Source organism: Lissotriton vulgaris, chromosome 12 (genome assembly GCF_964263255.1).
Source record: "Lissotriton vulgaris chromosome 12, aLisVul1.2, whole genome shotgun sequence".
In the NCBI taxonomy this organism is placed as follows: domain Eukaryota; kingdom Metazoa; phylum Chordata; class Amphibia; order Caudata; family Salamandridae; genus Lissotriton; species Lissotriton vulgaris.
In genome coordinates this window covers 440,156,647-440,174,052 of record NC_141700.1, presented here as the reverse complement: position 1 = coordinate 440,174,052, position 17,406 = coordinate 440,156,647, and the positions used below count along the sequence as shown (strand labels likewise).

The 17,406-nt window shown below is 47.7% G+C and overlaps 1 protein-coding gene across 1 annotated transcript in view; it reads right to left on the bottom strand.

Annotated features, from left to right (window-relative positions):
- Positions 1–17,406, bottom strand: part of LOC147674136 (inactive hydroxysteroid dehydrogenase-like protein 1) — a 522,374-nt gene that overhangs the window by 198,574 nt on the left and 306,394 nt on the right. Inside the window, exon 3 of the mRNA XM_086946470.1 lies at positions 239–684. Coding sequence (XP_086802596.1) covers positions 239–684 — 446 coding nt within the window. The remainder of the gene's footprint in view (positions 1–238; positions 685–17,406) is intronic.

Genomic DNA, 17,406 nt, shown 5'->3' with positions numbered 1-17,406 from the left:
CCTGTTTACACAATTAATGAGTTAAAAATCCTACAAGAGCTCAGTCTAGTGGTGTTCAAACCAGCAGCTAAAAGGCCAATGAAGGCTTATATGGGGGTTCAAGTGTCACATAACATTTGAAGGGGCTTCACTGAGGGTAAGGTGAAGGCCAGAAGAGTAGTAGGGGAAAGACCAAAAAGAGTAACTCAAAAAAGCGCCATGCCTTCTGTAGCACACTGAAAAGGAAGAACGTTATTACCTTTGAACCAGCATAAATTGCCACGAGGGGAACGGGTCTGTAGCAGGCTGCAGAGGCCACGTTCACAATGGCACCTTTCTTCCTGTCCAGCATCCCTGGAAGAATCATGTGCACCATCATGCTCGCCGCCGCCATGTTAATATTGATGATATCCCAAATCTTCTTCTCAGTTAGAAGAGCAAAGTACTCTGGGTAATCATAAAACACTCCAACATTGTTGACCAAGATGCCAACCTCCACATCACGTAAAGCATTTTTGATGGAAGGGTAAATGTCACTGCCTTTGCTGAAATCTGCCACAATATAAGATGCTTTCACATTATACTGCTCAGCGATGGAGCGGGAGACAAACTTCAACTTCTCCTCACTGCGGCTGATGAGGATCACATTGAGACCCCGACGTGCTAGCTCTTCTGCATAGCATTTTCCAATACCAGAAGTTGCACCTGGAAGAAGGTAAAGAAAATTATTTGAACATAATTTCCAAATATCTTCACTATATGTTTGGGCTTGTATTACAGAGAAAGCAACCCCAGAACTGTGCATTTGGATTTTGCTTCAGAAAGATTGCTACATCATTGTAAAAGGGAAGCTTATTGGCTGTGAAACCAATGTTTAATTTTTTTGTTTTTGTATAAGCATGCACGTTCCTTACAATTCATGTTAAATTTGTACTGGAGACTCTACCGAAGAAATCCAAGTCCTTGAAAAAAAAGCACACCAAAATGTTTTTGCACTATTTAAGCTCTGCATGGAACTTAAAATGAAACAAAAGGATTTTGCTAAAAATGTAAAAAAAGGATTTTCCTTTAAACTTTGTCCCATCTTTCGTATTTGAAAAGATGGGATTAAATTGTGTGACATGCCTCGGCCATCTCTGTGCTACAAGGTCAACAAAATCATGGACATCATTTATGGGTCGACAGATACCCCTTGCGGCCCCTCACACATCCTTTGCTACCCCTGGACTCATAGTCTGCAAAGGAAGCAACAGGAATCAAGGAACAGGTATTTTCCTTTTTCTCTTTTTAGGTCTTGCATAGGGTTGCAGTGCAACACACAGTTCGCTTTGCGAGGCATGCAGTATACAGTATAGTGGGGGAAGCTCTTCCCACTTTCCGCTCATGTTTTTCATTGGCTTAAATGTGAAATGCTGCATTCTGATTTGTTTTTAGTTTCTTTGTCCCTCCTCCTCTTGGCCATGTCGTCATTTATCTCCTTCCATTGCTATCAGCCCCTTTACTTTACCAACTCTTTTGTACCTCTACACCCCCCATTTCCCTCACGCAGTCTGTAACTTCTCTGCTCACCACCCACCTCCCCGCCACTCCCAATCATGCCTTCTTGAACGCCTGCAGGTTTGTTTATAATGCAAAAGGTCTCTCGTAATGCTAGTCCTATTGCATTTATAAATGGTTGTTTTTTAGGTCTTGCATGGCGTTGAAGTGCAATGCACTGTTCGCTTTGCGAGGCATGCAGTATACAGTATAGTAGGGGCAAGCTCCTCCCACTTTCTGTCCATGTTTTTTATTGGTTTAAATGGGAAATGCTGCATTCTGATTTGTTTTCGGTTTCTTTGTCCCTCCTCTTCTTGACCATGTCGTCATTTATCTCCTTCCATTGCTATCGGCCCCTTTACTTTACAAACTCTTTTGTTCCTCTACACCCCCATTTCCCTCACACAGTCTGTAACTTCTCTGCTCACCACCCCCCTCACCCCACCACCGATCATGCCTTATTGAACGCCTGCAGGTTTATTTATAATGCAATAGGTCTCTAGTAATACGAGTCCTATCTATACTACTAGTATAATTAGATAACAGAAACCTTTTGGCAAGGTAAACTCGGGAACCACAGCGCCAATCCACACACCCAATACATTGTTGAAATCCTCAGGGTGTGTAGATGGACATAGGCGACTTAAAATAAAAATAAAACGTAAAGTAAAAAATTAAAATTTACAAACAAAGTAGTCCCCTAAAACTAGCGCCGGCCACGACGTAGCGCTGACCGCGACCTACACCTGCGTGATGACGACAGGCGGGGAGGAGCGGTGAGGAGGGGTGACGAGCGGCGAGGAGTGGCGCGGCGGCTCAGGTGAGGCGGGAGGCGGTCCGGGCAATGTCAGGGCGGAGTGGAGGTGAAGTCCGGAGCGCGGCTGTGGTAAGGCAGAGGCGGGAGGCAGGCGGGTGGGCGGGGGGGCGGTATAGGCAATGTCGGGGCGGGCGGGCGGGGGCCCGGCTGGGACTGCACAAAAGCCCAAAATGCTGCCCCCAGCCCCCTTCTGCCCCGGGCAACGCCGGGGCGGGCTGCTAGTTGCATATATAAATGGTTGTTTTCTCCTGGGATTGGTTGGCTGAGTCTCGCACTTTATTTTGCCTGACCTGTCAAACCTGCTGTGGTACCCATGCGTCCTCCAGGAGCCAATATACATCAACAGTGGGGTTTTCCCAAATCATGGCGGGAGGCAGTGACAGTACAAGCAAAAACCACGGTAAGATAAATACAGTGTGAAAAAACGGTACGGGCTGTTTTGAACATATGCTCTCAAATCTGCTGGACCCTTTTCTCTGCCGAGCGACGTGAATTTAATTATGCATTAAAAACCTTTTTTTCCGCAAACCAATTTTGAATGCACTGTGGTTGAACAGCGCAGTTGCTCACACGTACGTGGCTACCAACTTCCCAGAGTTCGCCAATGGAGTGCCGATTGTCTCAGTAGGGGGAGTTTTCCTGCCCTGGAGTCACGGAATGATGCTGTCCTGGTTCATTTCAGGCTCAGCTGCAAGCCTGCCACGCTTGCCATGTACACAACCAAGCAAGGATTTCCAGTGCGTTCATCGAGGTAGAGTTTTATCTCATCGTGTCCCCTTCAAGCCGTGGTAGCAAACCTGGCGGATTTAAAGGTGAAACAGGAGTCGACAGACCAAGCAGCTCTAGAGAACAGGTGATTAAGAAAGATCACTACGTTTGGGAAAAAATACTGTTTTGTTAGCTCAGGTCTTGCATTTTTTGCATCTACCATACACTTTTATTAAAACCTCTTGTAGCTTATGTGGTTACATCTATACTACTATTATAAAGGAAGAACTTTGAACCTTTGAGGCGGGTAAACTCGGGAACCACAGCGCCAATCCACACACCCGATACATCATTGTAATTGTCAGGGTGTGCAGATGGACATAGGCTATATAAAGTAAAAAAATATAAGTTATTTAAAATATTTACGAGAAAAAAAATAGTCCCATGGAAGTAGCGCCGGCCGCGACGTGCGTGCTGACATCAGGAGCGCGGGGAGGAGCGGCGTCCAGGAGCGTGAGGAAGAGCGGCGGACATGAGCGCGGGGAGGAGCGGTGGACATGAGCGCGGGGAGGAGCGGCGGACAGGCAGGGAGGAGTGGCGGACAGGCGGGGAGGAGTGGTGAGGAGCAGCGGACAGGCTGGGAAGAGCAGAGAGGAGCGGCGGACAGGCGGGGAGGAGCGGAGAGGAGCAGCGGACCGGTGAACTCAGGAGCGCGGGGAGGTGCCGTGGATGAGGTAAGGCTCCGGGGCCCCACGGACAATGTCAGGGCGGGCGGGGGCCCTGAAGCCAAGGTCGGGACGGGCTGCTACTCCGGGGGACCCAAGGACAATGTCGGGGCGGGCGGGGGCCCTGAAGCCTGATTGCTCCCGGACAAGGTCGGGACGGGCTGCTAGTATTTACATACATACGGTTCCGTAAGCATCAGGCTCGTGTTTTCATATATCAAGATTATATCTCATATAGCAAACACAACAAATCGAGACAGTCAGAAGTATGGTTTTTCTCGAGTCCACAGAATTACGCCTTATCCGTTGTGTGGCATGAAGCGACCCCGACGAATTGGGCCTGTTTCTGCAGTATAATGCGCCACATGCAGTGTAGACAAAAACTATATTACAGAGAAGTGTGTCATGCGCCACATTCTACTACATGATTGATGCTTGATGTGGACCCTGTATAAGCTCGTATTCGACAAAAATAATAATTACTTCACTTCACATATTTGACAATGGGCGTCTACGGAGCACTTATTCCTCCTCTCACCACAATGCATCTCTGCCCTAGCCCGTAATTTGGCACCCCTTTTCCATCAACCATACTTTCGGCCACTAGCAGGGCTTTAAGTGGGCTGCTAACTGATCGATTGCTTTTTAGGAAGCACCTGGTTTTGGTGAACTAAAGCAGTTGAGCGAACATATATTCAGCAAAACACCAGAGAGGCAATAAAGCCCAAAATAATTTTAAAATACGCAGATATTTTATTTAGTGGTCTTTCACAATTTTAAGCTGATCCTTAACTCTCTTCAAGTCACTCAGGACGTCCATGCCAAACTGTTTAGTGCACCCAGCGTTTCGTGATGTGCTAAGATTTAGCACTAATGTGCTGACACTGCAGCTGATTTCTGTTTTGTTTTATGGTATGAAAGAAGCGTTCCTGTTAGACTTTGTTACTTAGCCAGTATGTTTAAGTTCCTCCCTACTTGCAATGTGTTGGGGAAGAATGTGACGAATCTATGGTTGAACCGAGAAAGCTTTATATTTATGAGAACTAGACAACATTCTTAGTAAATACCACACAATGTGAAATCACTTTAACACCTAAAAGCCCCAATCAGCAAAAGAAAGTTGGCGTTCCATTGTGCGTTAAAGGGCCTACCTATGCGCAGCAAAACAAGTGGCATCATTTTTAGTAATTTGATCTGTTAGAGCTAGAACTTTTTTTTTAAATCTGCAAATCACGTAGAAAATTAGGGATAATTTGGCAACCACTCTATTCCATAATTATGCAGAAATCTCAGCACTGCGGAATCACTTAATTCTACTGACCCTAAGTCTTATCTTCCAAACAATGAAATGGGCCACTCAAAACGAGGGTCCTAATGTTTTTTCACTAAATTGGAAATAACACCTTTTTGGGCAATTGCTGTGTGTGACAACATTTACCACCCAATTTAGCATTTTGAGAGCATAACCGAAGCCTTCCATTTCTGCACTTGTCATTGTTACCTTTTTTACTACCACCTTATGGTTTGGGGTAAATTATAGTGCAATAACCTGGGTATAATTTGCTCTTACATTTTCACTCGGAGCATGTTTACTAACATCCACTAAAGTTATTTGCAACACCTTTTTACTTTTTTCCGACCTATAAATAGGGCCTCAGAGTTATTAAAGGAGCAATTGCAGAATGTGAGGCCACCATATTAAAGGAGTGCTGGAGTGGTGTCTAGTCGACCATTTTAAAACACGTTCATCAAAGTTTTTGCAATTTTCTAAGTGACAGCCAACATTTCCTATTTTTCAATTCCTACCCACTTTGTTTGTAGGGGAAAGATGTGGAAAATGTATGATTAAACACATAAAGCAACACATTTCTGACGAGACATCCTGCTGAATTCAGCAAGGAGTAATTTGCGTAGCTTTCCCAAGGTTTTCCCAAGTAAGGTATTGCTGAAATTGAAAATAAGTTAGAACATTTTAATGTAAAAATGTGGCGCAGAAGACTGGTACTTTAGGCAGTGCTGCTAGCTGCTTCTCTAGTCCCATCAGTAATTCCTCATTGTAAGTCCTCTAGAAAGTTCTGCAGCTGTGCCTCTCATCCCAGTGGTAATTCCTCATTCTAAGTCCTCTAGGCAGTGCCTCTATTTAACTTTCTTGATAGAAAACAACCAGCAGAGATCAGTAAAATACCAGTATCAATTTAGCATTCTCTAGATTCCAGTCCATAGAAACTGTCTTCCACGAGCACCCGTAGGCAATAATGTTTTTTTCAAATCTTGTATTTTCAGTGATATGACCACTGAAGGCCCTGATTTTACTTAAAAAAAGAGCTTTGGATTACATCACTTCCTGCTAAAAGGCAATATTTTTCTCCATGTGTTCCCATACCTGGTGTGGGATATCATTGCATTCAATCCCCCCCCACCCCAACTATGCTTGAGAGTGAGACTGGGCTGAGCCATTGGTCGAGACTGCAATGCACGAGTTTCCTAATGCAATTTCACCAGCAGGATTTTCCATCTTGTAAAATATGGTCTGATTTTCCAGCAAGTGGTAAATCAAGGCAGAGGAATGACAGTCTACTCATGAAGGAGTGGAGTGAATTCAAAACAGGAAATCTGCTCAACTCAACCCATAATCAGGGCCTTTTAGTGGCAATTATTCACTCAGGTGTGAGAAGTCGATCGGAGGCTCTGAGAACTTTGTTAGGTCGAGCAGACCTACATTCAATGCGTAAGCATTGAAGGTGTCTGCTAGAGACCTATTGTTACCCGTATTTAGGAATGAAGACACGACTCAGACGCGCGCTTTTGCAGTCTCAGTTTTGACCGCGGGAGCGCGCGTCTGAGCCGCGCTTGCGCAGAGTAACTCACAGCCCCTGCTCACACACAGACACAGCCAGCCCCCACCCCTCTGTACCCCAACCCCAAACCTTGCCCTGAACCCTAAAAGTAACCCTGTACCCCAAAACCCAAACCTACCCCTGAACCCTAAAATACCCTTGTACCCCAAAACCCAAACCTAGCCCTGAACCCTAAAAATACCCCTGTACCCCAAAACCCAAACCTAGCCCTGAACCCTTAAAATCCTCCTGTACCCCAAAACCCAAACTTACCCCTGAACCCTAAAAATACCCCTATACCCCCAAAGCCTAACCTAGCCCTGAACCCTAAACATTCCCCTGTGCCCCAAACCCCATACCTATCCCTAAACCTTAAAACTACCCCTGTACCCCTTAACTCAAAACTATATCTGAAGCCTTAAAATACCCAAACACCCCAAAACATATACCTCAGTACCCCAAAACATATACCCCTATACCCATACTTACCTTATCCAAACATTTAAAAAAAACATGCTTTTACCATTCATGCATTTACAATGAATTTTGTTGTAAATGTATGCGAGGTAAAAGCATATAAAATGTAATGCCATGCGTTATAATGGCATTGCGGAGTCATGGTACTTTCGTAATGAAAGTATGCGGAAAGAAAGTTGCGGAATAATGGGTGTTTACCCTCCCCCGGTAAGTACATTGGTGGCACGGCGGCCCACATCTCCAGCAACATACTCATATTTTTTCACCACCCATTTGAAAATTGCACAGGTCTCTCTCATTGATGGCCAGCACTGACATACACTTTTAGACACACCTCCCGCCACAAGTTCTAGAATTGCAAACTTTAGAGCTGGGGAGTTACGTTCGAATATCGGCATCAGCTCAACATCCTGTGATTCAAGGCAAATCGCTTTGTCTCCCCGTGCCTACCACAAATGAATATGTTCTTCTGTAATGTAAATTGTGCTCATGCCATGTTGTCGATTTCGCGCTATATAATATTGCAAAGAAAAATAAAGTAGGGAAAATCGAGTTCACACACTACTGAACGCGCACTCTTAAGTGCATCAGCAGTGCACTGTGAATCGGAGCGTTTCACAGGCCTGTCACAGGCCTGTCACAGATAAGAAATGCTATCAAAACGAAATCCTACAAAACAATATACTACTGGCCGGCAGCAATTCATACCCGGACAACGTCGGGACGGGCTGCTAGTATATATATATATATACACATATATATTTAGGGGTGGGTAGGGGCATTGAGTGGTAAAGGTGTTTTTAGGGTTTAGGGTGGGTAGGTGTATAGGGTGGTGCGGGTGCTTTTAGGGTTGGTTAGGGGGTATTGAATGATAAAGGTAAATAAAAAATGGGAGATTTAAGGGGTTTCCTGACAATCAATTTATATTGTAATATATATGTATATATATATATATTTATATATATATATATATATGGGAGTCCGCCCGGATTTTCAGCGCGGAGGAAACTGACAGAGGTATTTAATCTCGAGGGGGCCTTTTGTCTCGTATCTGACAGCCCCAGTTTCTCAACCAACCTGAGAGGAGGGGTGCTGAAGTCAAGCGGGGACACGGAGCTGACACCGCGATGTTCATCGTCCTTCAAACCACCCCACCTTCCTATCAGGGCACAAAACTACATTGTTCTCCACTCCTCTACACCAGCCACCTGACATTGCTGACACCATGCATGCTGGGATTTGGAGTCTGCCAAATTCAAAACGGGCTGCCATTCGCTGTGCTGACCGCATTAAGGGGAGGGAACTCAGTGCCTCGGGATGAACATTCACAGAAGGAGCTAATTGGGGAGAGGCTCGTTAAGGAGGAAGACGCTGAAGAAGGCACATATGCCGAAATGCATTCGTCAAATCCGGGACCCTGAAATAAACGGCAGCCTGTCCCCTACTCCCCGTGTGGCCTCTCATCTTTTCTTTGGGAAGGTGTGTATGGTGATTTATACTGCGCAGCCAGACGCGCAGAAAAGAGGCCCTACAGCTACAAGTGACACCGGGTTTAACTGGCAACCACGCTGCTTGCAGCTTAATGACTATCGAGGGATCGATCAACAAAGTCCGCCAGGATTTTCAGCGCTGAGGAAACTGACAGAGGTATTTAATCTCGATGGGGCCTTTTGTCTCGTATCTGACAGCCCCAGTTTCTCAACCAACCTGAGAGGAGGGGCACTGCAGTCAAGCGGGGACACAGAGCTGGCACCGCGATGTTCATCGTCCTTCAAACCACCCCACCTTCCTATCTGGGCACAAAACTACATTGTTTTCTACTCCTCTACACCAGCCACCTGACTATGCTGACACCATGCATGCTGGGATTTGGAGTCTGCCAAATTCAAAACGGGCTGCCATTCGCTGTGCTGACCGCATTAAGGGGAGGGAACTCAGTGCCTCGGGATGAACATTCACAGAAGGAGCTAATTGGGGAGAGGCTCGTTGAGGAGGAAGACGCTGAAGAAGGCACATATGCCGAAATGCATTCGTCAAATCCGGGACCCTGAAATAAACGGCAGCCTGTTCCCTACTCCCCGTGTGGCCTCTCATCTTTTCTTTGGGAAGGTGTGTATGGTGATTTATACTGCGCAGCCAGACGTGCAGAAAAGAGGCCCTGCAGCTACAAGTGACACCGGGTTTAACTGGCAACCATGCTGCTTGCAGCTTAATGACTATCGAGGGATCGATTAACAAAGTCCGCCAGGATTTTCAGCGCGGAGGAAACTGACAGAGGTATTTAATCTCGAGGGGGCCTTTTGTCTCGTATCTGGCAGCCCCAGTTTCTCAACCAACCTGAGAGGAGGGGCGCTGCAGTCAAGCGGGGACACAGAGCTGGCACCGCGATGTTCATCGTCCTTCAAACCCCCCCACCTTCCTATCTGGGCACAAAACTACATTGTTTTCTACTCCTCTACACCAGCCACCTGACATTGCTGACACCATGCATGCTGGGATTTGGAGTCTGCCAAATTCAAAACGGGCTGCCATTCGCTGTGCTGACCGCATTAAGGGGAGGGAACTCAGTGCCTCGGGATGAACATTCACAGAAGGAGCTAATTGGGGAGAGGCTTGTTGAGGAGGAAGACGATGAAGAAGGCACATATGCCGAAATGCATTCGTCAAATCCGGGACCCTGAAATAATCGGCAGCCTGTTCCCTACTCCCCGTGTGGCCTCTCATCTTTTCTTTGGGAAGGTGTGTATGGTGATTTATACTGCGCAGCCAGACGCGCAGAAAAGAGGCCCTGCAGCTACAAGTGACACCGGGTTTAACTGGCAACCACGCTGCTTGCAGCTTAATGACTATCGAGGGATCGATTAACCCAGGAGTCCGCCAGGATTTTCAGCGCAGAGGAAACTGACAGTGGTATTTAATCTCGAGGGGGCCTTTTGTCTCGTATCTGACAGCCCCAGTTTCTCAACCAACCTGAGAGGAGGGGCGCTGCAGTCAAGCGGGGACACGGAGCTGGCACCGCGATGTTCATCGTCCTTCAAACCACCCCACCTTCCTATCTGGGCACAAAACTACATTGTTCTCCACTCCTCTACACCAGCCACATGACATTGCTGACACCATGCATGCTGGGATTTGGAGTCTGCCAAATTCAAAACGGGCTGCCATTCGCTGTGCTGACCGCATTAAGGGGAGGGAACTCAGTGCCTCGGGATGAACATTCACAGAAGGAGCTAATTGGGGAGAGGCTCGTTAAGGAGGAAGACGCTGAAGAAGGCACATATGCCGAAATGCATTCGTCAAATCCGGGACCCTGAAAAAACGGCAGCCTGTTCCCTACTCCCCGTGTGGCCTCTCATCTTTTCTTTGGGAAGGTGTGTATGGTGATTTATACTGCGCAGCCAGACGCGCAGAAAAGAGGCCCTGCAGCTACAAGTGACACCGGGTTTAACTGGCAACCACGCTGCTTGCAGCTTAATGACTATCGAGGGATCGATTAACAAAGTCCGCCAGGATTTTCAGCGCGGAGGAAACTGACAGAGGTATTTAATCTCGAGGGGGCCTTTTGTCTCGTATCTGACAGCCCCAGTTTCTCAACCAACCTGAGAGGAGGGGCGCTGCAGTCAAGCGGGGACACAGAGCTGGCACCGCGATGTTCATCGTCCTTCAAACCACCCCACCTTCCTATCTGGGCACAAAACTACATTGTTTTCTACTTCTCTACACCAGCCACCTGACATTGCTGACACCATGCATGCTGGGATTTGGAGTCTGCCAAATTCAAAACGGGCTGCCATTCGCTGTGCTGACCGCATTAAGGGGAGGGAACTCAGTGCCTCGGGATGAACATTCACAGAAGGAGCTAATTGGGGAGAGGCTCGTTGAGGAGGAAGACGCTGAAGAAGGCACATATGCCGAAATGCATTCGTCAAATCCGGGACCCTGAAATAAACGTCAGCCTGTTCCCTACTCCCCGTGTGGCCTCTCATCTTTTCTTTGGGAAGGTGTGTATGGTGATTTATACTGCACAGCCAGACGTGCAGAAAAGAGGCCCTGCAGCTACAAGTGACACCGGGTTTAACTGGCAACCACGCTGCTTGCAGCTTAATGACTATCGAGGGATCGATTAACAAAGTCCGCCAGGATTTTCAGCGCGGAGGAAACTGACAGAGGTATTTAATCTCGAGGGGGCCTTTTGTCTCGTATCTGACAGCCCCAGTTTCTCAACCAACCTGAGAGGAGGGGCGCTGCAGTCAAGCGGGGACACAGAGCTGGCACCGCGATGTTCATCGTCCTTCAAACCACCCCACCTTCCTATCTGGGCACAAAACTACATTGTTTTCTACTCCTCTACACCAGCCACCTGACATTGCTGACACCATGCATGCTGGGATTTGGAGTCTGCCAAATTCAAAACGGGCTGCCATTCGCTGTGCTGACCGCATTAAGGGGAGGGAACTCAGTGCCTCGGGATGAACATTCACAGAAGGAGCTAATTGGGGAGAGGCTTGTTGAGGAGGAAGACGATGAAGAAGGCACATATGCCGAAATGCATTCGTCAAATCCGGGACCCTGAAATAATCGGCAGCCTGTTCCCTACTCCCCGTGTGGCCTCTCATCTTTTCTTTGGGAAGGTGTGTATGGTGATTTATACTGCGCAGCCAGACGCGCAGAAAAGAGGCCCTGCAGCTACAAGTGACACCGGGTTTAACTGGCAACCACGCTGCTTGCAGCTTAATGACTATCGAGGGATCGATTAACCCGGGAGTCCGCCAGGATTTTCAGCGCGGAGGAAACTGACAGAGGTATTTAATCTCGAGGGGGCCTTTTGTCTCGTATCTGACAGCCCCAGTTTCTCAACCAACCTGAGAGGAGGGGCGCTGCAGTCAAGCGGGGACACAGAGCTGGCACCGCGATGTTCATCGTCCTTCAAACCACCCCACCTTCCTATCTGGGCACAAACTACATTGTTCTCCACTCCTCTACACCAGCCACCTGACATTGCTGACATCATGCATGCTGGGATTTGGAGTCTGCCAAATTCAAAACGGACTGCCATTCGCTGTGCTGACCGCATTAAGGGGAGGGAACTCAGTGCCTCGGGATGAACATTCACAGAAGGAGCTAATTGGGGAGAGGCTCGTTAAGGAGGAAGACGCTGAAGAAGGCACATATGCCGAAATGCATTCGTCAAATCCGGGACCCTGAAATAAACGGCAGCCTGTTCCCTACTCCCCGTGTGGCCTCTCATCTTTTCTTTGGGAAGGTGTGTATGGTGATATATATATATATATATATATCTATATATCTATATATATATATATTACCTACTGGCTATCGCCAGTAGGTATATATAGTTAGGATTAATTCCCTATGGGATTTCTGAAAATTCTATGTCTAATAACTTTGGCGTTTGTGGACGGAATCGGCTGAAATTTTCAGGAAAATGGCACATTTTGTTTCTGAGCAGCCCCTGAAAATTTGGTGGGGTTTCGTCAAGGGGGGGCTGAGAAAAAAGGGGGGTCCCAAAACGCGTTTTTTGCATTGAGTTTTCCATAGGGCGGTTGGACTCACTTTTAGCTCGAACGGCTGAATGGATTTGCACGAAACTTGGCAAAATTGTAGGGACTGTTAGCCCGATGTGCCTTTGCTAGGTCTCAATATATGTGCTTCAGTGGATTTTGAGAAATTAACGTTCAAATCAAGATATATATCTGTAACAGCGCTCTGGGCAGCGATCCGGTCCGCTTACTTTTCGCGAAACGGAACTTTGCGCGCAGAAAGCTGATTGGCTCTCCGGTGTCTGTCAACATTCTAAACAGTCCGGAGCGGCCGCCATCTTGTCTCTCGGTAGGATCGAGAGAGAAGAAGAGGTGAAAAACGAAAGGGGAATTTAATGAAAGGGGGCAAGGTATCCCCCTCTTGACCCCCTAGGAATGTTGTTGGGGTTATTAAAGGGTCCCGTGGGGAAAATAAAAAAAAAAAGATTTTTCACGGTAGAAGCGCGGCCGCGAACTGGTAGCGAAACGGGAATTCGCCATTTTGTGCTTCGTTAATTAAATTACTAGTTATAAGTGGGTGCGGGAGACGTATCCTAATCCCCTATGTTTCCTGAGGGTGGCTGAGGAGGCTGATATATGTTGATACATCTCTTCCAGCGGCTGTGCGTGAGCTTTTTTTTTTTTTTGCTGCGTGACAGTCCGGAGCGGCCGCCATCTTGTCTCTCGGTAGGATCGAGAGAGAAGAAAAGGTGAAAAACTAAGGGGGAATTTAATGAAAGGGGGCAAGGTATCCCCCTCTTGACCCCCTAGGAATGTTGTTGGGGTTATTAAAGGGTCCCGTGGGGAAAATAAAAAAAAATGATTTTTCACGGTAGAAGCGCTTCACGGGCCGCGAACTGGGCTGCAAACTGGTAGCGAAACGGGAATTCGCCATTTTGTGCTTCGTTAATTAAAGTACTAGGTATAAGGGGGTGCGGGAGACGTATCCTAATCCCCTATGTTTCCTGAGGGTGGCTGAGGAGGCTGATATATGTTGATACATCTCTTCCAGCGGCTGCGCCATCTTGCCTTTTTTCGAATGCCACAATTTTGTCGTGCACGGCAGCCATTTTAGATGCCAGGCTGGTCCCAGGCTATCACCTAACCCTGCAGATGTAGTTTATGGCCCCAGCTGTAGAGAATTCAGACATGCCAATCCTCCTGATTCAGGCGTGTGACTACTGATTTCAGTGCTAGTCTCCCGCCTCCCGATTTCTGCAAGCAAAAACCCGGGGGCATATTACGAACAACTAGCGATAATTTTTGTCTCTAACTTGTTTAGAGACAAAAATTATCGCCGCACATCGGCGATTTTTATCGCAGATAAACCTTGCTATTATCGCAGAAAAGTCAGCGATATTCATGTATTATCGACCTAATGCTCTTAGCCATGTTATCCACCTCCCATTGGATAACATGGCTAAGAACTGCTCAGGGCAGGTGTTAGATTTTGGAGATATTCGCGCTTAGCGCGAATATCTCCAAAAGTTGGTAATAGAAGGTAGCGATGTTAGGGACTGTTTCCAGTCGCTAACATCTTGGCACGCCACTTTGCATGTCATTAGTGATAAGTATCACTGACATGCAAAGCGGGGCCCAAGATGGTCGCTATCTCCTTTTAGCTGTCACTAACTGGTGTTAGCGACAGCTTGGTAATAGGGAAATAATTTTATCTCCGCTTTCATGGCTTTTAAAGCCAAAAAAGCGGAGATAAACCCCCTTGATAATATGCCCCACGATTCCTTGGGGGTTTCAGCTGTCAGGGCTTGGTATTGTGTTACATGGTAATTTTTCCATGAAACGTCAGAGGGTCGATGCAGGGGTTCTAGAAGAGGTGATAAACCATTTAAGCCTCATGAACAAGCGCATGGTCTTTTAAAGATTTGTGAAGTATTCGGGGCGGCGGTGTGTGTGTGCCCTCTTTCAGGAGCGGGCGGGGGGGCACTGCCAGCAACTTGCCAGGTCAGGTAGTGTTCAACACGTGCATCACCCTTTCTCTGCCTGCTATTGCGCTCCATGCTTCGGAAAGGTAAGAAAAAGAACGTGCATTTGAGTTTGAAATGTCCGATCCTGCAGCAGCACACTTCCAAAGCCCACACATGACAATAACCCGATTCAAGGCCCCATTCACCCGTTTTTAAAAAAATAGATAACACTCCAACAAAGTAAGGTTATAAAACTTTATTAACTACTAACTTTAACGAACGGAACAAAAACTAAAAACATTTAAACATTTCTCAACACAAAAAGCAACAATGGTTAGAAGCTGTCTTTTGTGCGAATAGTCCCAAGGCAGCACAACGTGCAGAGTTCTGGACGGCACCCAGGTGATGTCGCCTGGGTGCCGCACTGGTTTAGGGATCCTACAATGCAGCACAGAAAAACAGCGTGGGGCGTCCCGGGTGGTGCGGGGGGAGGCCTCGTCAGTAGCGGTCTGTGTCCAGTGTCACATGGCTGACACAACATGTACGACAGGCACCCAGGTGATGTCCAGTAAACTGCCGCACTGGTTTTGGTATCCTACAATGCTGCTCCGAAAATTGGCGTGCGGCGGCCCGGGGGGGGGCGTGGGGGAGCCGGCGTGAACGGGCCTCCCCAGGTGGCGGCCATGTAGCTGAGTTGCGCTCGCTCTTGCGGCCACAGCGTCTCGCTCACCATGTTGTTGAGTTGCTCCCACTCTTGCAGTGCAGCGATAGGCGGCTGCCACATGGCTCTTAAAATGGCGGACAGCTCCTCGGTTTTAGGCCTGGTCCACTGAAATGGCCCTGGGACACTTTGGAACTCGGACGCTTGCCTGCTAGGGCTTGGGCTCCATTCTCGAAAAGCGTCCCCTCAGCCGTGAAGATTGTATAAAAGTCTTGGGGGCCCCCGACTCCCGCAGGCTTCCGGTGGGGAGCGGCTGCCATGATTGCTCGCGGAATGACCACGACGGAGCCACGAGATGGTGGTGCTCTCATGCTGACGCCAGCTTCAGTCTGAATGATCCAGAAACAAGGTGGGGCTTTCATCGTTTGGGAAAAAAAAATGTTCTAAACCAATGAAAAGTGTTATTTTTAGGTCATATGACCAAGCCTTCCATCTTTAGGAAACCAAAAGTAAAATGAACCAATGAAAAGTTTTATAAAGAAGTCACATGACCTGTTATGCGGCATAGGGCTACAAAAACCGTAGAAAATCCGTTGGCACGTGAGGCGGCGTCAGTAGCGGACCGATGTGCGAATAGGCCGAAGGCAGCACAACGCGCTGAGATCCGGATGGCACCGAGGTGGTGTCAAGCAAATTGCCGTACTGGTGTGGCCATCCTACAATGCTGCGCCGAAAGACGGCGTGTCCAGCTGAGTTCCGGTCACTCTTGCGGTACAGTGAGTCGAACGCGCCGAGATCCGGATGGCACCGAGGTTGTGTCCAGCAAGTTGCTGCACTGGTGTGGCCATCCTACAATGCTGTGCCGAAAGTCGGCGTGGGGTGCCCCGTTGGCTTATGAGGTGATGTCAGTAGTGGACCGATGTGTGAATAGGTCGGAACCAGCACAAGGCGCCAAGATCCGAATGGCAAGTCCTGGATATTGAGTGCCATAGTTGAGAGTTCTGAGCTGTGCTTGTAAGACTATCTGAAGCTTATTTGCACCTGCTGCAGTTTCACTGTTGCCCAAGGTGGTGTCCAGCAAATTGCTGTAGTGGTGTGGCCATCCTACAATGCTGCGCCGAAAGACGGCGTGTCCAGCTGAGTTCCGGTCACTCTTGCGGTACAGTGAGTCGAACGCGCCGAGATCCGGATGGCACCGAGGTTGTGTCCAGCAAGTTGCCGCACTGGTGTGGCCATCCTACAATGCTGCGCCGAAAGACGGCGTGACCAGCTGAGTTCCGGTCACTCTTGCGGTACAGTGACTCGAACGCTCCGAGATCCGGATGGCACCGAGGTGGTGTCCAGCAAGTTGCCGCACTGGTGTGGCCATCCTACAATGCTGCGCCGAAAGTCAGTGTGGGGTGCCCCGTTGGCTTATGAGGTGATGTCAGTAGTGGACCGATGTGTGAATAGGTCAGAAGCAGCACAAGGCGCCCTGCACTGTTGAGCTTTTTTCAATGCCTGTTTTTTGTTGTTTCCCCTCCATCAAAAACAAAAAAAAATATATAAAACTGTGCAAAAATACAAAAAAATGTTTAGAAAAGCAGTGCTTGTAAGACTGTCTGAAGCTCCTTTGCACCTGCTGCAGCTTCACTATTGCCCTGGTGTGGACAAAGATCGCCCATGACTTAGGCTGATTGAGAGTTTGTAGAAAAATGGCTTCAGATTTTCCACATATTACTCTTCAACATTCTTCCTAAATGTAACAATGTGAGACTCACTAGGAGAACGGCTGTTTATCTTTCCTTTCAAAATGCTGCCAACAATATTTTCTGAATGGAAGACACCATCTTGTAGCATAAAGGGCCGAAAGGGGTTCTGGTCTGGCCGATTGTTGGTGAAGACATTTTGACTATATCTTGGACCTGCCCGGCCTCGCCCAAAATGGCGCCGGTATAAATGGGACTCGTAACTCCTTGCCCGCAAATGTATATCTAGAAAATGTTATTGTAAGTGGCCCTGTCTTATTTTAATTACAAAATGTACGTCCACCGATTCCGCAACTGTTAGACACCTTAGTTCTTGCAACCTAATGGCCCGCTCGTTACGTTCCTCTACAGTGTAAATGTCTCCTCATCATATACGATTTCAGTTTGCTCCGTGGCCGGCCCACGTGGTTATAGGCCCGTATTTGTATACTGATATTTTCACAATAAAGGTTTTTA